The 23917-nt window shown below is 49.8% G+C and overlaps 10 protein-coding genes across 10 annotated transcripts; 7 read left to right on the top strand and 3 right to left on the bottom strand.

Moving 5' to 3' along the window:
- Nucleotides 1-1151: 1151 nt before the first annotated feature.
- abr1 (multicopper oxidase abr1) lies at nt 1152-3391 on the top strand (the record flags this gene model as incomplete). Its single annotated transcript, XM_057172828.1, has 3 exons — nt 1152-1484; nt 1538-3300; nt 3355-3391. 3 exons carry the CDS (start codon nt 1152-1154, stop codon nt 3389-3391), a joined length of 2133 nt encoding a protein of 710 aa, XP_057036731.1.
- A 405-nt stretch (nt 3392-3796) lies between these two features.
- Nucleotides 3797-4893, top strand: N7457_001781 (uncharacterized protein; the record flags this gene model as incomplete). The annotated part of the gene is made up of 3 exons (XM_057172827.1): nt 3797-4080; nt 4139-4822; nt 4875-4893. The coding sequence occupies 3 exons, from the start codon at nt 3797-3799 to the stop codon at nt 4891-4893; spliced, it is 987 nt and encodes a 328-aa protein (XP_057036730.1).
- A 2552-nt stretch (nt 4894-7445) lies between these two features.
- Nucleotides 7446-7655, top strand: N7457_001780 (uncharacterized protein; the record flags this gene model as incomplete). The annotated part of the gene is made up of 1 exon (XM_057172826.1): nt 7446-7655. One exon carries the CDS (start codon nt 7446-7448, stop codon nt 7653-7655), a length of 210 nt encoding a protein of 69 aa, XP_057036729.1.
- Nucleotides 7656-9082: 1427 nt separating this feature from the next.
- N7457_001779 (uncharacterized protein) lies at nt 9083-9646 on the top strand (the record flags this gene model as incomplete). Its single annotated transcript, XM_057172825.1, has 1 exon — nt 9083-9646. One exon carries the CDS (start codon nt 9083-9085, stop codon nt 9644-9646), a length of 564 nt encoding a protein of 187 aa, XP_057036728.1.
- A 189-nt stretch (nt 9647-9835) lies between these two features.
- Nucleotides 9836-10471, bottom strand: arp1 (scytalone dehydratase arp1; the record flags this gene model as incomplete). The annotated part of the gene is made up of 3 exons (XM_057172824.1): nt 9836-10252; nt 10309-10364; nt 10414-10471. 3 exons carry the CDS (start codon nt 10469-10471, stop codon nt 9836-9838), a joined length of 531 nt encoding a protein of 176 aa, XP_057036727.1.
- Nucleotides 10472-11063: 592 nt separating this feature from the next.
- On the top strand, nt 11064-11922 carry arp2 (hydroxynaphthalene reductase arp2; the record flags this gene model as incomplete). Its single annotated transcript, XM_057172823.1, has 2 exons — nt 11064-11832; nt 11885-11922. 2 exons carry the CDS (start codon nt 11064-11066, stop codon nt 11920-11922), a joined length of 807 nt encoding a protein of 268 aa, XP_057036726.1.
- A 659-nt stretch (nt 11923-12581) lies between these two features.
- On the top strand, nt 12582-14024 carry ayg1 (heptaketide hydrolyase ayg1; the record flags this gene model as incomplete). Its single annotated transcript, XM_057172822.1, has 5 exons — nt 12582-12674; nt 12726-12800; nt 12857-13605; nt 13657-13789; nt 13845-14024. The coding sequence occupies 5 exons, from the start codon at nt 12582-12584 to the stop codon at nt 14022-14024; spliced, it is 1230 nt and encodes a 409-aa protein (XP_057036725.1).
- Nucleotides 14025-14970: 946 nt separating this feature from the next.
- N7457_001775 (SKIP/SNW domain-containing protein) lies at nt 14971-16822 on the bottom strand (the record flags this gene model as incomplete). The annotated part of the gene is made up of 4 exons (XM_057172821.1): nt 14971-15129; nt 15183-15988; nt 16032-16611; nt 16673-16822. 4 exons carry the CDS (start codon nt 16820-16822, stop codon nt 14971-14973), a joined length of 1695 nt encoding a protein of 564 aa, XP_057036724.1.
- A 632-nt stretch (nt 16823-17454) lies between these two features.
- Nucleotides 17455-19739, bottom strand: N7457_001774 (J domain-containing protein; the record flags this gene model as incomplete). The annotated part of the gene is made up of 3 exons (XM_057172820.1): nt 17455-18783; nt 18841-19167; nt 19248-19739. 3 exons carry the CDS (start codon nt 19737-19739, stop codon nt 17455-17457), a joined length of 2148 nt encoding a protein of 715 aa, XP_057036723.1.
- Nucleotides 19740-21335: 1596 nt separating this feature from the next.
- N7457_001773 (uncharacterized protein) lies at nt 21336-22643 on the top strand (the record flags this gene model as incomplete). Its single annotated transcript, XM_057172819.1, has 1 exon — nt 21336-22643. The coding sequence occupies one exon, from the start codon at nt 21336-21338 to the stop codon at nt 22641-22643; it is 1308 nt and encodes a 435-aa protein (XP_057036722.1).
- Nucleotides 22644-23917: the final 1274 nt, after the last annotated feature.

The raw sequence follows: 23917 nt of genomic DNA, 5'->3' as shown, positions 1-23917 counted from the left end.
CAGCTTATCTGAGCTTCGAGGGCGCTATAGGCCCGGTTGCGCACGGACACGCAGCTTGTTCCTGTGGGGACGCCGATGTTTTCCGATCAGACTGGCCCTGACTCATTCTCTTCAGCTGCTATTGCTTCTGCTGCTGCTTCTGCAAGATACAACTGCAGCAGATGAAGACACCAACTGCGAGGGTCTGCTTCTAGCCAATCCTGGCACATCCCCCGCTTTTTCGGGCCTAACCTCTGCGATAACGACAGCGTACGGACCTCCAGCACAATGCATTGGCCACTTGTGATCTGAGCGGTTTTTTCTTTGCCGCTGTAGCAGAGGGCTTTTGAAGTGGTTGCTGGTGCAACGTCACACACCTGGGATATCGCTGTCGACTAGAAGCAGTTGAACCCATATCTGTGAGCATCGGGCCAATAAATTCATATGCGAGATAGACTATGCAGCGTGTGTGTGTTACAACGATCTTCAGTGGTCCAGGCTGTGCCCTATCCTATGCTGTTGCGAGTTAGGGTTCGTCGTTGTCGATCACCGCGCTACTCCGAAGATGTCTACTGCATACAAGGTGAACACACACTTTGTCTAATCTGGCTATTAAAATTCGACTTCATATTCCCCTTGTTTACTCTGTACTTTGTACTTGAAACTGCCCGATATAAACCTGCCAACTGGAGTATGTTCCCCCTTGCGTGGCATATCAAAATTCATGACCAAGCTGGGTGAACTATCTACATTCCACCCCTCTGAGCATACACAGGGCATTCCTCGATGGTAAACAACACCGGCCGAGAACCGAACCTAGTACGGAGGACTGCCTGCTATGTGCTCTAGTTTCCTAGGGCTCTGAATGAAGGGCACCACCCATGGCACATCGGCAAGCATAGAAATGAGATCCGATCCGAGCAACATACTCGGGCCCCTGGCGCAGATCGACAGGAGGTTCTTTGTTTTTGCCCTGATCATGGATAAAGAGGCCTGTTTTTCCGGCTCATCTTTGGCCATCCAGCACAGCGGCCGACCTGCGCCGATTTCGACAACCACGGTCTAATACCTTTTCTTTTTTGTTTTTTTGATCCGGCCTCGAACACACTCCTTGGGAGGATTTGACTATCCTTCTGATTCGGGTCGAACGCCATTCCTTCAATATCGTCGCAATGACAAGATTTGGTTTGTTGGCGTTAGCCACTTGGGCTGGCCTGGCCGCAGCCAAGGACGTATACCTCGACTGGAACGTCACTTGGGTTAATGCTGCCCCTGATGGATTTGAGCGCCCGGTCATTGGTATCAATGGCCAATGGCCTTGCCCACAGATTGATGTGGATGTGGGCGACCGTTTAATCGTCGATGTCTACAATGGCCTTGGAAATGAGTCCACTGGTATTCACTGGCACGGATTCCGCCAGTTTGGAAATGCGATTATGGATGGGTCTGTGGGAGTCACCCAGTGCCCTATTGCTCCTGGCTCGCGCATGCAGTATCAAGTTGATGTAGATAGTCCCCCGATCTGAGAAAGCTGTGTATATGCTAATGCTGGTTACAGATCGACCAAACTGGAACATACTGGTACCACTCGCACGACATGGGCCAATACCCTGATGGATTCCGTGGTCCTTTGATTGTCCATGATCCTAATGCCCCTTTCGAATACGATGATGAATTTACGATCACCCTGAGTGACTGGTATCATCAGCAGATGCCTGATCTCCTCAATTCCTACCTTTCTGAGGCTAACCAGGCCGCGTTTCACGGCAGAGAGCCTCTGCCTGACTCGGCACTGATCAATGACGCGACCGACACGAAGATCAAGGTTCTGCCCAACAAGACCTACCTGGTCCACATTGTCTGCATCGGAAACTTCCCCGGCCATACCTGGGTGTTTGATGGCCACGAGATGACTGTTGTTGAAGTCGATGGCGTCTACACTGAGCCCTTCCCTGTGGGAGACAGATTCCTGCGCATCGCAACTGGTCAGCGTATGAGTGTTTTGATCAAGACGAAATCTGATACCAGCCAGAACTTTGCCATTTGGGATACCATGGATGTAAATATGATGTTCTTCTATGAACGTCGTGACATCCCCCCAGGCTACAATCCCAATGCCACTGCCTGGTTGGTTTACGACGAGTCCAAGCCTTTGCCCGCGCCTCCTGTTTTCCCTCCCAGCTTCGACTTTGTCGATGAGCTCGAGTTTGTGCCTGCCGACCGCGAGCCTCTGCTGGAGCCAGTGAACCACCAGATTATTCTTGACACCGGCTCTACTGTCATCAACGGCATTGGACGCTTCACTGTCAACAATAAGACATATATCGCTCCTAAGGTCCCGACCCTGTACACTGCTAATACAGTCGGTCCCGAGCTCGCCTCCAACCCCGAAGTATACGGCCAGGTCAATCCTCTCATTGTCAAATACGGCGATATTGTCGAGATTGTGATCAACAACAACCACGGCAATCTGCACCCATGGCACTTGCATGGCCACCAGTTCCAGGTCCTGCAGCGCAATGGAGTCGATGAGGGCTACTACAGTGGTCTCTTTAGCAACATCTCTGCGACCCCAATTAGACGCGACACCATCATGGTCGAGAACCACGCTCACACCGTTATCCGCTTCCGCGCTGACAACCCCGGTGTTTGGATGCTTCACTGCCACATCGAGTGGCACGTCGAAGGTGGTCTGATGGCCACTCTCATCGAGGCGCCCGAGACCTTCCCAGACAGCCTGAAGGCCCCTCCCAAGAGCCATTATGATGCCTGCGCGGCCTACCCCCAGCCCCAGAGTGGTAATGCCGCTGGTAATAAAGGGCTTGACATGACTGGACTCGAAACCGAAGTTACTGGCGACAACCACGGCGCTCTGTATTCTCCCACTGAACACACCAGCGTTGTCCCCAGTGTCCCTGTGGCTAGTAACCCAGCCTCCGCCCCAGCACCAGTTCCATCATCGTCAAAGCCCAGCACCAAGACCAGGACCACTACTCGCCGGCCAGCCCACAGTCAGACACTTGTCCCGAAGCCCAAGTCTCCCGCACTCCCTGTAGAGCACGCTCCCGTGCCCGCACCTGTTGCCAAGCCACATGGAAACCCTCACCACTATTGGAAGAACCAGCCTCTAGCCCACCCCCACGAGTCAACCCACACCACGACCCAAGACACCAGCGGTCAGTGGATGACGGAGGAGTCGAACGTTCACATCGAGAACCCGAACCGACCACACGACCACCACTTCACGATCCACCAGGAGCAGATCTACGGTCCTGGTCCCGACCAGAAAAGCAATGGCCAAAAATGGTCCCCCGGCTCTGGGTAAGTCCATAACAAAACAAGCTCAAACGTGCTCATCAGCTAATTCTCTCTCAGACCTGGTGCCATCCTCAACAGCTTCGAGGATTTCTGATTGATACTGGCATGTTTTGAATTTTTGGCGCTTTCTATAAAATGTTTGTATACCAAATCCTTTTCTTGTGTTATTGTCAATGGTAAATTTAATCATCTTTCTTGAGCATCTTTCGCGAATGACGCACACTATATCGATGTTCCACTGTCTTCAACTGTGGACTCTTCACAAAGACCCCGACTTCCATGGATGTGAATAGTGGCATGATAGGTATCTACTTCGAGAATAACCGTAACGATACCTGTAAACACCTGTCACCTGTGCTAGTACGTAGGTCAATATTAGCACATCCTGACGAGCTCATTCATCGTCGGTACAATAAACTCTCATATTAGCAAAGTAAGAAAAAAGATCACCAACGTAGAACAACACTCATTCCACAAACACGCAAATCAAACGGCCAAAATGTCCCAGTTATTCTGCTGTACCAACGTCCAACCCATCAACGCCCCAAAGCCCGACCACGAACACACCTTCAACGAGTTCACAAAATGGGCAAAAATCACAATAACTAATCTCCCAGACTCAACTCCCCCTCCCAATACCAGCCTCGGCATCCAGCTAGTTCAACAGGCCACCGAGGGCCCGATAGAGTCTGTCCGGTATTTCGTAGCAACAGACAAGCCCGGCGATTTCGAAGAATTCTCCGAGGAAGGGATCCTGAATGCGAATTTCGCCAAAGTAAATGAGTGAGTTTGCTCCCTTTCTTTCCCGCCCACTTGCTCATACCCAGGTATCATGTATCAGGCGTCAAACCTTCCAGTGCAATCAACACAGCCAAACCTTTTACCTCAACCTATACGAGCGGGGCGAAAATGCGAACTCGCACCACTGGCGAGCGAATATCGCCAAGCCGTTGAAGAAGCTGGAGCATGCATTCAAATCCAAAACCCAGTCTGGCTTCGACCCTAGATCAGCTTTGCGAGCATGGGGATCTGTGAGATCTAATGGCCCCCGAGCCAGCTCGGCATATGAGTATGCATATGGCCTCGAGTGGGAATCACACTTGGGATCTGACTGGGGATCTGATTGGGGGACGGGGAATTTGGATATTACCGACAAGGATGTGGCGTCTTTGACGAAGGTGGAGATTGGGTCTAGTGATTCTGACAGTGAGGATCCTGGACAGGATCTTGCAGTACCTTTATCTAATGATGATGAAGCTAACAATGGGGTTGAAGATGGTGAGCAGGCTGACTCTGAAGATCAAGGTGTGTCTTCGCCGACTCTTGATGATGAGGCTGTCGACGAGAGTTCCTCGGGAGATGACGAGACGATGTCATACTCGTCGTCCGAGATACAAGCTATTGTCCAAGATAGTATCGTGGAGCAGAGCTATTTGGATGTTGAGGACTATGGCTTTTATGATTCTGGGCTGTCTGCGGATGACTATGGTGGTTACCATTGTGATGGGTCGGATCAGGACTTGATGTGCGATCCAGACTGTGGAGACTGTGGGAATGATAACTGTTGAGACATGTAGCTATATCATGATCTACTGATGCTTTGAAATGTTGCTACTCGTTAGCTCTTGATTGAATTGGCAATCTTCTGATATCTTTGGGGTCTCTGAAATAGGATAGGAATGTTGTTCAATAAATTGATTCTTGTGCTATGGAAAATCTTGAATGTGAACACCTGACCGATTTGACTGAAAGAATAAGGGCGATAGTACATTAAAAGATAATGTGAAGGAAAAGGTATTCCATGTTCCCGACCAAGTGTGCAGGGTGACTCGTCTAGACAATGACATCTTCAATTGCTGGATTGACCGTGATGATGTGGTTTATTGTGGATGGCTGGCCGACCAAGACCCTTTGCGAGGCCATGTTTGTTTGCAGATTGCATAGAAAGGGTTGATAGGGGACAACCTTGGATGTTTGTGTTGAAGGGTCGAAGGATTGTGAGATAATGTTCATCCTCAGAAACCGGAAAGAGGTGATCATAGTGGACTGTGGTGGATGATGGACGAGCGTATGGTAGAAATTCCATGGTGTATGGTTGTCATGGCGATGAGTTGAGAGACAAAGACCAATCAATGGGAATTTGGATGGCTGATGGTGGTTAAGATGCAAAAGCTCATTGGTGAATGACTTGAATGGCTTGTATGGTCAATGATAGTTGGTGGGCAAACTGCGAGGCCTATGGCGGGCTCAGTAGATGGTGGACCAGGGGGTCATAGTTGACAACGGTCAGGATACAAAGACGAGTTGTTGGATGGGTGGTATGGTCAATGGTGGTCAAGATGGAGAGAACGGTTGGTCAGTGGTGGACTGTCAAAATGCAGGTCACTTGGTGGATAATGGTCAAGATCGAAAGGCTTGTTGGTGGTGTGAGGTCAAAAGGTCATTGGTGTGTGGTCACATTCAAAATTGATGGATAGTGCGATGGTGGTAAAGGCGAAAAAAAGAGCAACATGAGAAAAAGAAAAGCAACACGAAAACCTCGGAAGGCTCGTTGGTAGTGGGAAAAAAAGAAGCTGATGATGGTTGATGCGGAGGCCAATATTGGAAGGGCCCGATGAGGGTAAATGATGGTGGGCGCTCAAGATAAGATGGACATGATGGAGAAGCCCGTTGGTGGACGATGATGGTAGAAGATGATGGTAGGTGGACAGTTGTCAATGGTGGACGATGGTCAAGATAAGAAGGACATGATGGAGAAGCCCGTTGGTAGACGATGATAGTAGACGATGATGGTAGACGATGGTGGACGATGGTCAAGATAAAAGGGTCATGATGAAGAAGCCCGTTGGTGGACGATGGCGGTGGGTGGATGGTAGGACAATGGTAGACGATGGTCAAGATTAAAGGGTCATGATGGAGAAGCCCGTTGGTGGACGATGATGGTAGACGATGATGGTGGACGATGGTGGACGATGGTCAAGATAAAAGGGTCATGATGAAGAAGCCCGTTGGTGGACGATGGCGGTGGGTGGATGGTAGGACAATGGTAGACGATGGTCAAGATTAAAGGGTCATGATGGAGAAGCCCGTTGGTGGACGATGATGGTAGACGATGATGGTGGACGATGGTGGACGATGGTCAAGATAAAAGGGTCATGATGAAGAAGCCCGTTGGTGGACGATGGCGGTGGGTGGATGGTAGGACAATGGTAGACGATGGTCAAGATTAAAGGGTCATGATGGAGAAGCCCGTTGGTGGACGATGATGGTAGACGATGATGGTGGACGATGATGGGACGTCAAGATGAAAGGGTCATGATGAAGAAGCCCGTTGGTGGACGATGGGGGTAGGTGGATGGTGGACGATGGTCAAGATAAAAGGGACATGATGGAGAAGCCCGTTGGTGGACGATGGCGGTAGGTGGATGGTAGGACAATGGTAGACGATGGTCAAGATTAAAGGGTCATGATGGAGAAGCCCGTTGGTGGACCATGATGATGGACGATGGTCAAGATAAAAGGGACATGATGGAGAAGCCCCTGATGACGGAAATGGTGGATGGTGGTTGATGAAAAGGCCAAGATTGAAGGCCGTGGTGAAAGAATGCATGATGGTGGGAACGGTGAACGGTGAACGGTGAACAGTGGTCATGAGTAATGATTGGGTGGTTGAAAGCTCAAGATGTAAAGACCGTGTTGGAAGGTTTGTTTTGCTTGATGATGGACAAGAAGAAGCTAGAGCTGACATTCAAAGATCCAAAACAGGAGGTCTATGATGTCGATGATGAATAGACAGTCATGCAGAGAATGGTTAAGCGAGGATGTGGTTGTCACCGTGGATGTGGTTGTCACCGTGGATTTGGTTGTCACCGAAGTTCCCACCATCATGCTTCCTAGTAATAAGTTAGCGAATTCATTCTGCTCAAGGGGAAGGGGGGTTAATAAGATATAACGGATGGTGGGCATGGTGGAATATTAGGTACCTAGTCATCACCATGGTGATCCCACCATCCGGGTCCTAGAAACAAGTCAGCCAGTTGATCATATGTGGGTGGGGGAATAAAAGAATGTTATCCTATATGTGTAGCATGGTAGATGGCGGATGGTGGGCACAGTTGAGAGTGGACAGAGGACAGAGGACAGGAGACATGGTGGATGGATGTGGCCATGGCAAAAGCCATAATGGATGGAAGATCAAACAAGAGATCAAACAAGGGATCAAACAAGAGATCAAACAAGAGATCAAGCAAGAGATCAAACAAGAGATCAAGCAAGAGATCAAACAAGAGATCAAGCAAGAGATCAAACAAGAGATCAAATCGACGTGTGAATGGATACGTGGATGGATGAATAGGTAAACAAGGCCATGATAGATGGTTATCGTTTTGTCATGTCCCTCACTGTGGATGCCCCACCACCGTGTCCTGAAGACAAGTTAGCGTGTCCATCCTATGTATGGGGAAGGGAAAGGATGTTATCATGTAAAGTCTTAAGGCCATCATTGTTGGTGCCTGGGGTGGATGCCTGAGGTGGAGGGCAGAAGCAGAAAGGAGATGGGGAGGAGAAGAAGAAGAAGAAGAAGAAGAAGGGGGGAAAGGCCGGTATTTATGTCGCTGGGAGAGCTTATGGCGATGGGAGGACGGGGGGTGGGCGACGAGGACCCAAACGGGAAGGAGCGGATCTTCGCGAGATCCCTTGAAGGCAGGTGACAGAAACACCAGAGCTGCCCATATGTTGTCACTTTGTCAGGGTCAAAGCCGTGAACCATCTAGGTTCGGGTATCAGAGCTTATTGTTCTGATCATCCCTGTTCTAATGGATGTGTTAACGAGCCAATGCACGACAATGAATCCATGCAGAATGGTGTTTGGAACTGATATCCAGTGGCAATGATGTGCTGTGGACCCTCAACCCCAGACCCAACATCGGGGCTCAAACTTTGGAAGATCTAACTAAGCTTAATTGGCTTTCAGCATATCATCATTTATACCCAAGATCAGCAATCAATGAGCAAACCATGACCAGCTCAACAGCATTAGCAGCTACAGTTTTTCCGAACATCAATCTTCAGGTCTAGGTCCGCTCTATTTGTCACCTCCGTTCCGAAATGACAGACGACCAAGCGTTCTGTTGCGAGCAAGTGAGGCCTCAGAGGCTCCAGTCCGAGTATTACCGACTAGGTCTCTTTATATACTGGGCAACAGCGAAAAACAAGCAAGCAAGACCAGATGGCAAGAACCCAGGACTCGATGTCCCGTTCTGTGTCCAATTATTTCGAAGGCCCTATAAGACCCCACGCATGTATGTGCCAATCGGCTGGGGGGAATTCGCTGAGATCGACCGAAAGTTACTCGCAGATCCATGGATGATAAAAGAGTACGTTTCCAGAGAATGCTTGTGATAGTTTCAAGGCTTACCATACTCGAAGAACGGAATATTACGATTGCAAATCCCACTCTACAGCGTTTATGGTCAGATTCTACGAAAGGACCCCGATTCAATCTCCGGTCCAACAGATTCAAAGCCCAGGAATGACCAAAAACGGGGGCACAGACACCCTGGGCTCAGATCATGGCAGTTCTCCAGGTCTTCCAACGAGCTCCAGTGTCAAAGCTCTCGAGCAATGTGGCTGTAGCCAATTTTCCTCGAAGATATTGAAAGGGAAAGCCAGAATGACGGAAGACTTAGAATCTTCAAAAATCTTCTCCGCTCAAACGGGGTATAGAGCAAGCACTTTTGGTTTGGAGACAAGTTCTGATGACTCGGGGTTTCTTTTGTTGATGAAGATGCCTGCCGGCCAATATGTCCTTGACTTAATCGAGTCGGCAAATGAAGGTATGCCAGCCCGACTGGTATATAGCGCTAGAAGCCAGAGACTGAGGATGCTGGTGTGTGAAGAGCTAAGGAAATTGTCACGATCTGTCGATCAAAATTTCCCCGTTTGGATGGGAGTGTTCGCAACGCAACAGATTGCCAAGTTGATCATATGCTACGACCCTCTTGATGAATACGCCAAGGAGAACACAGAGAGGATACTCAATGCCACTGCTTCCGCTGTTAAAAAGGTTCTATACCATAATTATGGTCATCGAGTCTACAACGACAACTCCGATGAGATTGTTGAGATTCTCCATGAGATTTCCCGACAGAACCCACATAACGGTCACCTTCAATCATTGGTGGGCCGCACTCTGAAGACAATGGTAGAGGGGATGAAATCAGAAATGGATGAACAGACATTGACGGAACAAATTGAGAGGAAATTGCGTTCATCAATTGACGATGATGATAGCTATGATCACTGTACTGAGTCTAGTTCCGTGGATATCCCGTCAGACTCGACATTCTGAGTTGATATCATCGCTATGATTGCTATTAATCAAGACCTTACAATAGCTGGACATAACGAATTTATTGCTATACCATAAAGTATAACCACTTGCAAGACGAGAAGAAAATCGAATATGGTAAACAGAACTCCAAATGTAAGTGGAACTACATCATGTCCTCACTCAAAAGCTTGGGAATCGTAAGGATATCTAGTCATGACCCTTGTAGTCCAGACCCCTGAAAACATCATCAAAGCGCAACTCATTCCAGTGCACATTAGGCTTGAGCCCGGCAAATTTCCAGACACCATTGACCTTCCGATAATAGTGTTCATTTGTGGCGTGACCGTGACCGCGTAGCTTGACGGTCTTCAACTCGCTGGTCTCGTAGACCTGGTGCGCAGCACGCAACTGATGGTGCCCGATAACCTCAGTGTCAGAAACCTTCTCCCACCAGGTCTGTCCAAGCAGATGTTGGGTCTTGATAGTCTGGTCACCCAGGAAGCCGGGGTGGGACATCATGGCCATGTAGTCATCCGCGGCCATGTCATCCCATCTCTTCAGGCCGATCTTAGTGTAGTCGACTGTGAGTGTAGGGGCAATGATACTGCGCAGGCGGTCCCAGTCCTAGAGTATCGTTAGTGCAACTGTCGGCTTGATGTTGAATGCGATAGAATGTGTACCTTGGTATCATAGCTATCAGCCCAGTCGAAGACGAGCTTTGAGAGGATGAGGTAGTCTATTGGTGTCAGTGTGTTGTAGGTGAGGGGATGCGCATTGAGACACACCTTGGAAGCTGATGTCCAAGTTGGGCTCAGTCGTGTTGTTCATTACAGCGGGAGACATGATTATCCAGTCGTGTTTTCTTGTAAACGTTCTGAGCGCTGACTAGAGCTGGGAGGCGTGAAGGGCGAGTATATCCCAAATTTGCTTCGGACAGAATTGCCCAAAGCGACCACTCCCGGATTTGGGTTCAACACGTACGGAGTATGTATACCAGACACGAGGATTCAGGAATGCAACCCAATCGCTTGGCGTGCGATAGATTATGCAGCCAATCTACTCGTGTCTTTCCGAATGCGGTACGAGGTAAGGCCAAGACTCTACACTTTCGTTCGCAAGCAACCAGAACAAACTAAGACCTGAAAAGAGCCAGGGAACTACTCCAGGGCTGTGGGCCCTACGACTACCAACATAGTGTGTTGCAGACGGATTCGGACACGATTCCCACTTGCTGCAACAGGCAGTGGTGAATAATGGAATCTGAAACCAAAACATCCAGCCGAGTGCGGCCAGGTACCACCCAGTGTGATGGATCTTAACAATAAAAGATTCAATATTAGACTACGGTTCCCATCCCCAATGTCATTCTGATTCCTGTACAACTCTTCAATCCTCACGTTCTTCAATCCTCCCGTCTCCCATCAAAATACCCAAAATGGTCGTCCCCAACCCCAACGCCGCACAACCCGAGCTCGCCGGCAAAGTCGCCCTGGTGACTGGCGGTGGCCGTGGTATCGGATCAGGCATTGCACTGGAACTCGCAAAGAAGGGTGCAAGCGTGGCCATCAACTACGCCAGCAGCTCGAAGACCGCCGACGCAGTGGTGCAACAGATCCAGGCACATGGCGTCCACGGCGCAGCCTTCCAAGCCGATCTGACACAAGTCGAGTCGATCGAGAACCTCTTCCAACAGGTGGTAAACCACTTCGGCCGACTGGACATTGTTGTCTCGAACGCGGGAACCGAGAAGTTCGTGCCCTTGGCCGAGACTACACTGGACGACTTCAACGAGGTGTTCGACCTCAACACCCGCGCGCAGTTCTTCGTTACGAAGAACGCCTACAACCACATTCAGCCTGGCGGACGCGTTGTGTTGATGTCATCCATTGCCGCAGGTCTGGGTGTTCCCGGCCACTCGCTGTACGCCGGTAGCAAGAGCGCCGTGGAGGGTTTCACTCGATGCTTTGCTGCCGATTTCGGCAAGAAGAAGGCTACTGTGAATGCGATTGCCCCTGCCGGTGTCAAGAGTGACATGTGGATGAGCAACGCGTGGCGCTATGCACCCGGCTGCGACCAAAGCTCGTCGATTGAGGAGATTGAGACCGCTCTGGCTAATGGTAGCCCCCTTGGGCGCTGTGGTGTGCCTGCGGATATTGGCCGCATTGTGGCATTCTTGGCCAGTCCCGCTGGAGAATGGATCAACGGTGAGTACTGGAATGCTGACTTTACTGTGAAAACATGGCTAATCATTTACAGGTCAAATTCTTCCCTGCAATGGCGGAGCTAACATTTAATGGAATTGGATAAATTGGGCATTCGGTGTTTGTTTGGATTTGAGGTTATTGGAAACCTCGAAGCTATCTATAGAATCATGTTTAACTCTTTTCTTGTCTAAGTGCTACTTTTATATCTCTTCTATAAAATAAAAATGAGAGGCGACCTATTGGCAGCATTTTATTCCTGTAGAGTACATATAGTCATTCCACATAGAGGAAGTACTTCTTCAATGCAAGCTGCATCACGACGCCGAAACACGACACCGAAACCAGTGACGGGACCAAATGCCACAAATAAACCGCAGTCGCAGTCGGCTACCCGACTATCTGAGACTCCCGAGGTATGACCGACATCCGACATCCGACATTCCTTCGATTCACGATCTTGGACATCCGCATGCGGATATCCAAGCAACCATGCCCGTCAAGGCACCAAGATCGCCAGCGGACACTCGGTAGATCGCTGCCGATCCCGCTCAGTCCAAAGCTCATGGAATTGGCTGTCTACTGTTTGCATCTGAGACGACATCATCCTGTCTTCGCTGCACTTAGGTAGTAGCTGTTACCAGCGAGCACCACTGATACCAAAAGCCGCAAGATATCACATATATGTAGTTCATGAAAGGAAACAAATCCTGCCTAGCCCATCAGTCTGCATTATCCGTAACACTATCAACATGACACGCTGGATTCTCGGAGACAAGTTCGACACTGTCTACCCTCACCAGGGGTCGATCAAGGCCCTGTGGGAGAAAAAGTGGAAATTCCCTGTATGTCTCAATCCATCAACAAAGAAAAGCAAAGAGACTAATATCTATCAGTGCACCAAATCCATCTACCCATTCCATGATGGATCCCTGGAAGATTTCGAGCCCATCTTCGAGAAGCTCATCGCCGTAAGCACTGCCCTAACCAGGACACCTCCACCAACAAGACTAACACCAATGACCAGGCGCACATCAACGATGCCGACACCGATGCCTACACAGAAGCCTTCCTCCCAACCGCAACAGCCCTAGAAAACCAAGGCGACGAAGCCCTAAACAACGGCCAACGCGAGCACGCCGCAGATCTCTACCGTCGAGCCGCCGTCGTCCTCCGCATCTCCCGATTCCCCTACGTGAGCCCAGCAACCCGCCCAGAGACATCCATCAAGCGCGTCGCCTTCGATCGCCAGAAGAAAGTGTACCTGAAGGCAGCATCCCTATGGAACCCAATCATCACCGAAGAAGTGATCCCCCACACGCACCGCGCCGGTCGTGATGGGCCCACGATCCCACTGTACGTGCGAATTCCCGAGGAGGCACGCGGAGGCAACCGCGTTCCCGTCGTGCTCCTCATGACCGGACTAGATGGCTATAGACCCGACAACAGCCAGCGCAGCCACGAGATCATCAACCGCGGCTGGGCGACGGTTATTGTGGAGATTCCCGGTACGGCGGATTCGCCTGCGGATCCAGCGGACCCTGAGTCGCCCGATAGGCTGTGGTCGAGCGTGCTCGATTACATGGCTAGTCGGCCGGAGTTTGATATGTCGCGGGTTGCGGCTTGGGGGCTGAGTGCGGGTGGCTTCTATGCTATTCGGGCGTCTGTCGTGCACCGCGAGCGGCTTCTTGGGGCTGTTGCTCATGGGCCTGGATCGCACTATGTGTTTGATCCGGAGTGGTTGTCGAAGGCTAATGATCATGAGTATCCATTTGAGTGAGTCTTGGTGTCTTATTCTTTGATGTTAGTAAACTGACGGTGTGTTAGGCTTACTTCTGCTATGGCGGAGAAGTATGGCTACGACAATGTGGAGGAGTTTGTGAAGAACGCCCAGAAGAAGTTCTCGCTCGTGGAGACTGGTATTGCAGGCCGGGATAACTGTCGCCTACTGCTTCTCAACGTATGTACCCCGATCTAACTGTATGTTGCAAGCCACAAACGCTGACTATTTCCAGGGCGTGGATGATGGTGTTGTCCCGATCGAAGACTGCATGGTGCTTATGAACCATGGAGGTCCTAAGGAGGCCCGCTTCTTCGAGAACAGGGTGCACATGGGATACCCTGACAGTCTGCCTGTGGCTTACAAGTGGTTGGAGAGTGTGCTGTCTCCCGATATGAAGAAGGTGAAGAACTGAGTGAGCATCAAGGTGTCGGAGTTGTCGTTTGTCTTAAATAGCTACATAGGAATAGAACCGGAGTATCATCACTGGGTCAAATCAGTCTCATTCGAGGTAAAGGCTTGAGTCGAAGAGAAATAACCAATACTCATCCATGGCCTGGTAAAGGGAAGAGATAGAGAGCCAGAGGTATGTCCCGAAGTAGCAAGCGCGAGGCAGGAGAGCAAACATCAAACCCATCCATTTTAGGAAGGTGCGCTGGGTGGGATGGGTATAAAAGGTCCTCCTCTTCCTTTCTTCCTCTTCTCTTCTTCCTCTCTCCATCCCCCTCTCCACCATCTCCCTGTAGCCCACTCGAGATCGCGTCGGCAGAGAGGGTTCGCACGCACAGCGCTTTCAACACTTATTGTTGTCTGCCATGCGTCAATACCAGATCAAACCACCCAGTTCTTGTGCGAGTAACGGCCAAGTCCTAGCTGAGAATACTTGAGGGTCACCTCGATGAAGCTCAATAGCTTTGACGGTCCCACAGAATACATTTGACAAGCCGTAGACACGTAGAATAAACATTCTATCTTCTTGACTAGGTACCATCTACTCTGGTGTAAGTCCCAACATGTACTGCACCACCCTGTATCAACTGTTGTTCTCTAGTACAGTAGGTAGTCATCACTACATGTATGCACCCGTATTCTAGAGAAGAAGCGTTAAAGGATGGAATGGAACACGCAAGTGAGATTAAACGCTCTTTTAATTTATAGCTGCACATAAAATAGCGTCTGCCATTGACCATTACGAGTGTGGTTGACTCGCTTCAATTCCGATTTCCTTGGAGAAACAACATGGTAAAAATCAGACTGCCAAAAACGCCCGCAATGCATTGAGGATATTTTTTTCCGATGCCCAGAAAAGATCGCAAGGAAACATAGTGTCACATATGGAACAAGATTTAATAAGGGTGGATTCATTCGTCGTCGACCCTCGGGCGTTTCGACTTGCGGTCATCATTCTCAGCTTCCTGGATTCCATAACGCTTCTGGCCCGAGGTCACATCGGCGATCATGTTGTCAATACCGAATGGATCGGCGGTATCCTTTTCGAACTGAACAGGACCCTGGCGCTCCTGTAGATAAACATATTAGCAATGAAAAGATTCAATATTAGACCAGGACTTACCTCAGCTTCAGCAGCGCCTCGGAAACCCTCCTTGGCGCGTCCCAAGACCTCGAAACGCTTGGTCTTCTCAAGCTTGGTCATCTCTCCCTCTCCTCCCTCATCATCATCGGCATCAGCCTGGGCACGTGGACGATAAATGCTGTTAATGGCGTCCTGCGCGGCGAACAGCGGCTTGTCGTAGGGGTTGTCTTCGTTGAAACCAGATTGCATGCCACTGGTCTGGTTGAACAGACGCGAATCCCACATGGTTTCGGAGCTTTGTGTTGGCTTGGCGAGACCAAGTGCCACCTTCTCAGAGATATCACGGTTCTGTTCCCGGGCCATGGTTTGAATACGGCGCTCTGTGCCCATGCGAGACTGGCGCAGCTGGCGCTCATCCTCCCGTCGTCGCTCACGACGCTGCTCTGCGCGGTCTCGAGCAGCTTCGTCATCCTCGCTGGGGGTAGCAGACCTCGATGATACAGAGACACTGCGGCTGACACTTCGAGAGCGAGAACGGGCCCGCACTTCGCGATGGCTGGGGCCAGCGCGATCCTCGCGAGCCTTTTGTGCCAACATCCGGAGATGCTCTTCTTTCTGTGCCTTCTCCTTCTCTGCCAACTTCTGCTGCATTTGAGCGCGAAGCTGTACCTCTTCACGGGCATGTCGATCCGCTGTGAACAAAGCCTCGGCGAACTGGGCGAATTTATCGTTAATGGTGACATCTTGCAGCCCACGGCCATCGGCAGCCAAACGCTTGTCGAGCGGCACAGTGTAACCCTTGGGATTCTTCCAGTTCGACACAGGCGGGGGAATCTTCCAAGCTTCTTGATCCTCAGCGGTGAGCTTTCTCGGCGGCGAATGCATAACGGGAGGCGGGGGGGGAGGGCGGGCCACGGGGAATCTTCTTGTGCTTGAACTTGGGCGGCTCCATGGGATCTAGCTGTCTCTCAACAATCTTCATAATGCGATCGTTTTGGCGGCCATTGTTGCCCATCTGGTTCGCCGGGGTGTAGCGAACGAAAGTCGGTTCGGCGCGCTGTCCGCCCTTAACGTTCTTTGGCTTCTGCGCCGATGCAGCTCCTTCAACCAGGGTTGCGAGCGCAGCTTTGGTCTTCTCCATCTGAGCCTGGACCTCCTCTTCCGATGGCTTTTCCAAAGAGATCTCTCCCATATTCACCCGCTGTCGGAGCGGAATCAAATCCTTGAACGATGCATGAACGGTGCGGTTGTCGGCGTGTCCACGGCGGGCGATTGCGTCATACTTGACCTTGCCCTCAGCATCGACCTGAACAGCAAGCGCATTTGAAGTCGCGGATGTCCCCTTTCGACCCATGTCAAGGGGATACTGTGCAACTAGAATCTCGGGGAACGCGCCGCCATCACCGAAGTCTTCGGGGGCGCGAGGTCGCCATCCTGCACGGTTTCCATAGGGCGGGGGTCCGGTTCTCTATAGAAGCAACCCAATTAGTTACTGTGCCAGTATAACAATAGAGTAAGGCAGAACTCACCCGTAGGACGACCTGTGTCTCATCAAGCTGGTCGGCGCCCACCACGCGCGGACCACGGGGTTGTGCATGCTGTGGCAACTCCTCGTCCTCGCCAGTGTATTTTGGTTTGGGGAGGGACTTGAAAAGCCCAGATGCAATAGATGTTGACATTTTGACAGTGAGCAACTCAAGAGCTGTACACTCGTCGTTGATGATGAAAGATCCTGGGGTGTCGCTCCATTTGGCTTTTCGGGACGAACTGCGCGGTTGGTCTATATGTGGAGACGTACTCAAATGCCAAGCCTTCCAACTGACCTGCACCTTTTGTCTGTAAAGGCTGCCGTATTCAAATGCCAAGACCTCTGACGTCAACTGTCGTACTCCAAGCTCTAGGCCTGAGTCCTTGAATAGACTGTCTGTTCACCAATCGTCCGACATTCCATCTGGTCAAATTTCTACAGATACAAGGGGAGTACACGTTGAATGTCAGAGTGGCTCTGAGCTTAGAATGATTAGTCGCTAATGAACGACCCAATGCTATAATTACATGGAAACAAAGTTCAAGCATATTGCAAACAAGTAAATGAGTCTGAAATATACCTAAATGGCAATGAAATGCGTGCGCATGGGGCATGCGATATCCTCTTTATCGCTTACATCGACAAAATGATCCCGTCCCTGGAATTTGTACCAGATCTTCAATCGCTTGGGCAGCAGTGGCGCAGGGTCATGGAATCCCAAGATTTGGAACTACATACATTGATTTAGTATTAGTGTTCTGGGCCCAAAATAATCAGGAGAGTTTAACTTACCTTGATGGATTTACCAGAGATCACCAGTTGGCCCCGGTTAACCAGCGCAGCAACAGGAATAGTAACATCAATCACCCGTGGCTCCGTGAACCCATTCTTGGGTTTCTTGTTTGTTGGTGGAATATATCCATACTCGGCTTTCACGATGACAAGGCCATCTTGTGTTTCCTCTCGCGCTTGGCGCCTTTGCACCTGATCCGTCATGAGCTCAATGGCCTGAAGACTCTCCTCGCGCTTCTTGGGAATAAGCTTCTTTAGCTCGCGGTGGCGGCGGGCGGCTGCCTGTCGACGCTTCTTCTTATCGCGCGGTCGGATATAGCCGAATTCAATCGCGCAGTAAGCTAGCCAAGGGAAGATAGCAGTCAGTGCTGCAGCACCGCTTGTTGCCTCATTGGCCGGGCAGACATTGATCGGAATATTAATGTTTTGACCAAGTCGGCTCCATGAGACTGTCATCATGATACCCTTGTCTGCGATGCCAATGCCGAGACCAACGCGGGTGTACTCGCCAACTCGACGTACGCCCTTGATGGTCCAGTTGAGAGACATGTCGAGTCCAATAACACTAGCGATCTCGAGTCGGATGGCACGCGCCTGGTCCATGGCCGGCATCGGGAAGTATCCCTCAGAGCTCCATTCAGTCTTCACGGGATCATCAGCGGGTTTCCCGGAGAAGAGATTCCGTGAATAGTTCAAGACAAATGCACCACCCCCAGGAGTGACCTGGAGATGGGTCTGCCATGCCTCGGCAGACTGGTTAATCTTGCGTTTCTTCTTGAGAAGATTCTGCACGTCCTCATCTAATTCGCCACTTTCTTCATCGTCATCATCGAAATCCACTGTACCTTGCCCCTGATCAGGAAGCGAAATTAAACCCAGTTGCAGGTTGCTCACTTCGGTTGCAGATGTCATGGCGCTCTGTACTCCCATTCCGATTGATGGGAAGAAGTTGAGAAGGAATTCCGGCCACTCAACGGCGCCACTAGACCATGTGAGAACACCGATCTTCCTCTTAGCCACCTCTCTCGAGATTTGAACTTCAAAGGAAGGTGGTGTTTCCCCTAAGGAACGTGTGTGTATACTCGTCACGCTAACCTGGAACGGTTTGGTGCCGGGGACGGGCTGGAAGGCTCGAGAGATATTCGCTTTCAAGGTTGGATTAGGGAGAATGAGGGCGTCAAAGGTGATTTGAGAGTCAGTAAGGAAAGAGAAAGGGCGTTTAGCCCAGATTCCCTTAGTTCCGACCATGTTTCTGAAGTTGGGAGTCACAGAGGCGCCAAATTGGATATTCTGTGCTGCCAGGATTGGTGGCATTGTATACTGAAAATCGGTCAGCTATGTTTTGGCTTCAAGAGATCGAAGTTTGGCACAACATACCTTTTCCTCCCCTTCCGTCCCATCCTCGTACTCTACTAACACTGTCTTCACCGGGCGAGCCAAGCCTCCAGTTATGCCCGCATTCAAGGTCACTTGCATGTCCTCTTGTTCATTTTCCTCCGCATCTTCTCCTGGACTGCTTTCCGTGCCATCGGATTCTTCTTCGTTATCCGACGTGCTCCAAATCTGGGGTAATGATACCGGCGTCTTGAAATTATACGAAAGACCATATGTGCTCACTTGCGGCGAAGGAATATGGAACTGGACATCTTCATCCTCGTCGACTGAGATCATAGACGATGCATTGACTCCCAAAGTAATACCGCCCTAGATGCGCGATGACTATCAGCAACGGCTCAACCATTGCACCCTCCCATAGTCAGGTGATCAACCAAGAAGACACATACCTTGCTGGAGACCAAGCTCTCTACAGCCTTCCGCTCACGTTTTTTCATAGTTTTCAAGAACCAGCGACGAAACTGATCCGGCGACATCGCCCTAACACCAACATCCTGCTTGTGCGCCTCTCCACTAGTCCCCATGGCCCCAGACGGGCTCCATTCTTTCCGAACACCCTCCACACCGGCTATATCATATACAGTGCGCTTATTGGGATCAATGAGCGTCTCATACGCCTCCTGGATTTGTCTGAACTGGGTCTCAGCCGCATGGCGGAGATGCGTCGGTTGTTTGTCCGGGTGGAAGCTGAGGGTCAGGTTGCGGTATGCGGACCGGATCTCGGCGTCTGTTGGGGGTGGTGTGCGCGAAAGGCCCAGCAGGACATAATAGTCGACTTCCTCCGGGTACTCGCCGATCATGCTGTAGTCGGCGTCGAGTCCGTCATCTTCCACGGTGGCGCGGAATTCCTGCGCCCCGGGGAACTGCTCGAAGGAGGACATGGTGATTTTGCGCGCTCTATTCTCAGTTGTATGTATATATATATTAGATCAGCCCCATCTTGGGGATAGTTTAGACGAGGTGAATGAAAGGTAACAATGTGAAGGGAAACGTAAATTCGTCGGAGAAACTTTCCGCGTCTCCGAATCCCCGCAGGCGATTGTTAAAGTGGATCGCTCTGGAGTATGGGAGTACTTCCATAACGGTCTCAAGCTGATAGAAGCAAGTATGTGTATTATTCATTTTCTACTTGGGAATTCGATGGTCACAATGTGCTTCTTATTGCAAGCAACCCATTCACTCTGGTTGGCTCCTCATAGTTGCATTTGTGATGCCGCATGTACATACCCGTGAACATGTAGCTATTGGTCCCTTCTCCTGCAACACCTTCATGGTCGCATTAAAAAGGCCTTGGAAGATCTAGAGATTTAAAAATTGGAGATCCATTCAATGCATAAGGCGACTAGCCTCGCATAATTTGTCTATCCCTACTCCGTACTCCGTACCCAAATGCAACCACGATGGCTGAGTCTGACTGAAACGCGATCAAGGCAAATATCACTCCAGGACAATCGAGGGATCTGCGTTGGCCCCTTGCGTATCATGCGCAAAGAAATAAACATAAGGGTTATCTGAAGCATCTAGATAATTCGAATCCATTCGGATGTTCGGCCTAAATGGTTGAGGTAATCGAACTGGGAGTTATTAAGACATAGATGGTGATCTATCTGAGTAGACTAATACACACAGTTAGCCAACTGCTTTAGCTAAAACATACATCTCCATTGACTTCACTGATAAGCAAATAGATGACAGAAGCCTATTGCCGAGTAAAGACGAGGATCGCTGCGAAGTACTCCGTACTTCATTACAGCTTGGGCCACGGAGAGGCGTTGCAGTGACGATCGTCTGTCTCTCGAACTCTTGGGCAATTGAGTTCATGCCGCTCCACTGAGTCTGCAGATAGTCTGCGTTGTGAATCTGAATTTGGAGATTGTCATCAGTTCCTCAAAGATAGAGCTGCCGATCAGTGCAATTCAAAGCCAGAACTGCACTGCCTCGGCAATATAGTCCACAGAGAACACGACACAAAAACAAAAACCACGACAGCAGAGATGCCAGCTCAACACCCAACTGGGGCTAGAGATGCCGGTTGGGTACCTGAAGCATGAGGCGCAGGTGGAGCTTCATAGACGTTACGTCTTGGCAAAACGAGCCACGTCGAGCCCTAGACCTCCTTTCAGTTAGAAGAAACTCCGTATACGTCAGCCTAGTGGGAGTCATAACAAACAACTAGCTCATATAAGGTGAGTCTCAGGTGTTCGGGGATACGTGCAGAATTCTAGGCAATAGTTCTTCCTTCGGGGAACCTCGTGTAACCCAGATCACATCGTCTCTCTCTGCTATATCAAGTCTTTCTCCAAGCTTGAGGTTCTCACAGGCTATACAGACTCAATCAGCTGTCGACTTGCCAGGCAACACTCGTGAATAGGAAATACCTCTCAAGTCTCACTCAGCCCTACCTCATCTCATATTTCTACAACCTCCAACTACATTTCTACTTCGCGTTTTAGACGAAGTATCATCAAATCACATCAATGTCTGCCGCGCGTTTAAAAGAACTGGGGGCCAAAGGCCCCCCAGTATTCAGAATCAACTTGTCTCTCCCACCAGAAGAGCGCTACAAATCCCTGGCCCGACAATACAAAGATAGAATGCGATCAGTGACGGGGATATTCGACGACGTAATTCACACTCTATCCCCCAAGATCCCCACAAAGCCAGTCCACTGGCTCGCTCGAATGTGTCTGCGCAGATTGTACAATGACGAAGAAACCGCCGAAATCCGAGGCATCAGCCAAGTAACTGGGATCGAGCTTTATTTCCTGATTTGTCTGAACGTGGTGCTCGATCTCCTGATGGGATGCACGAGTGGCGGTGTGCGAATGCTGGACGGGCTCTGGACGAGAATGGTGCATTTCCGCACGCTGGACTGGGGAATGGATCCACTGCGCGATCTGATCGTGCAGCTGGAATTTGTTCGCGATGATCACCCCGATAAAGTGCTAGCGACCTGCATAACATACGTTGGGTTCGTGGGTGTGCTCACGGGCGTTCGAAAAGGTCTCAGTGTCTCACTCAATTTCCGGGCTGTGCATGACTCGAGTCGAAATAGAGGCTTCTATTGGAACTATCTGCTCGTTCTGCTCGGCTTTCGACAATCCATCACATCCATGCTACGGCAGACTATCATTCCTGGACCCGTTGGGTCTAGTAAGAATCCACTTTCGGTGACGTCGACAATATGGGACATCATCGTCGAAGTTCCGCCGATGCGCAGCACGGCTGCATACCTGATCTTCTGCGATGGCTCCAAAACGACGGCCATGGAGAAAGACCATAAAATAGCAACTTGGCGCACCTCAAGTTCCTTCCTCATCACAACCAACCACGACGAAGAGCCCAGCCAGATCACAGCTGAAGCCATCGCAAACGATAAAGGATATACAGGCCTGCGAGTGGCCGATGGCACTCAGAGTATGGCGGAGATTATCGAGGAGAGCAAAGAGCGGCAAAGGTCCATGCAGAAGAAATGGGATCGCAGAGTGCAAGAACACAAATCATTCCAACAAGAACTGAGGAGACGCCGAGTCAAGGAAGCTGCTCTTCCACAGAGACAACCAACACATCTTCGATGGAAAAGGAATACAGATATGGGGTGGCAAGATCCCTCTGAGTCCGAGGTATCGATTACACTTGGAACAATGTTGGGGTGGTTATGCTCATATCCGATTGTCAACGAGGATACTCACTATGCCGTGTTGATGGATCCGGCGGAAGGAAGGTTCATATATGCAGGGAAGTTCCCAGCTTCCACGGGTTCACATGTATTTTTAGAGAAATAGCGCGATCTACCTAGGTAGTCTCATGTCAATAGTACTGTAAACAAGTATCAGGCCTTATTTTTGGTTCCCGTGCTCATAAATCCAACTTCATATCCCCTGTAATGCATTTCCCAGTCCCTCCTCTTTCTGGATGCCTTGTGCTTATCTGGAGGTACCCATAAACTTTTCTCGCCATATAAAAGATTCGTCGATATGGGTAGTCACGATCGGGTTGACGTCCTTAAAAGCGAGATCCCATGCCAGCCTTTTGGGTCGATAGCATGTTTGCCACGAATGGAAATTGTATTGTGGAGATCAGCTCTGGTTAAGAAGTTATAAGCAGAAGATTCGGTGAGATTGCACTTGCGTACATATGATACATGAAGGGGTGTAGAACCAAAATATATATTTGTGCAGCACTCACCGAATCAATATTGCCTTGGGGACCTCGATCTCATCCCGAGCTGTCGCATAGGCCAGCGCTCCAGATCCTCATAATGATGGTGGATATGTTGTTCGGTCACGTCAGAATCAATAGCAAGCTCGCTATATATATTAGACTTGGTTTAGGAATGATCATATGGTGATATCTGGTTTTAACCTCCCTTTCCACCTGTCTTTTCACCTGGCTTTTTAATTACATCTATAGATGTGGATTAAGCAAAGATCAAGTGAAAATATGTGGACCTTCATACCTACAAACCCATGGGAAAGATACTTCAATACAATATCTAGGCACGTTGCACTTAAGACATATAAAACCCTACTGCTACTTCCTGCTGGCAAAATCAGGATACTGATACTGGACTTACTAGACTGGCCTACTAGGGGATCAGCTAGGCGCGGCTTGTCATGAAAATGAGGAGCTCTCAATCCAACTAACCGACACTATATCTAGTCTTCTCCCAGGAAAAACTGTGAAAGTGCGATCAAGTCTCTCTGAGTTTCCTCAGTTCCTTGCGTTAATCAGGCTTCTCTTCGAAATCAAATCCCGTAAATATAAATACAAAAAAGAAGGCAATAGAGAACTATCACAAAAGGATAAATCCAGAAAGTAATGATATCCTATAATACAGAGATGTAGAATAGATAAAAGTAGTAGGGGGAAAAGAAGAAAGTCATACACAATCCATTCTATACACATAGTACTTTCAAGTCAATCAAACCGCCATGATCGACATGCATTCATCGTATCGTAACAGGATAAAAATGTGAAAGATCTCAAGAAAAAAAAAGGGGGGCTCCAGCAGTGGGAAGTCCTTGGAGATTCCAGCCATTGCAAAAGGAGAAAGAAG

Source organism: Penicillium paradoxum, assembly GCF_028828445.1.
Source record: "Penicillium paradoxum strain IBT 22861 chromosome Unknown utg000002l_segment0_segment0, whole genome shotgun sequence".
Taxonomy (NCBI): Eukaryota; Fungi; Ascomycota; class Eurotiomycetes; order Eurotiales; family Aspergillaceae; genus Penicillium; species Penicillium paradoxum.
Note: the sequence above shows the minus strand (reverse complement) of the source record. Positions and strands in the feature narration are given on the sequence as shown.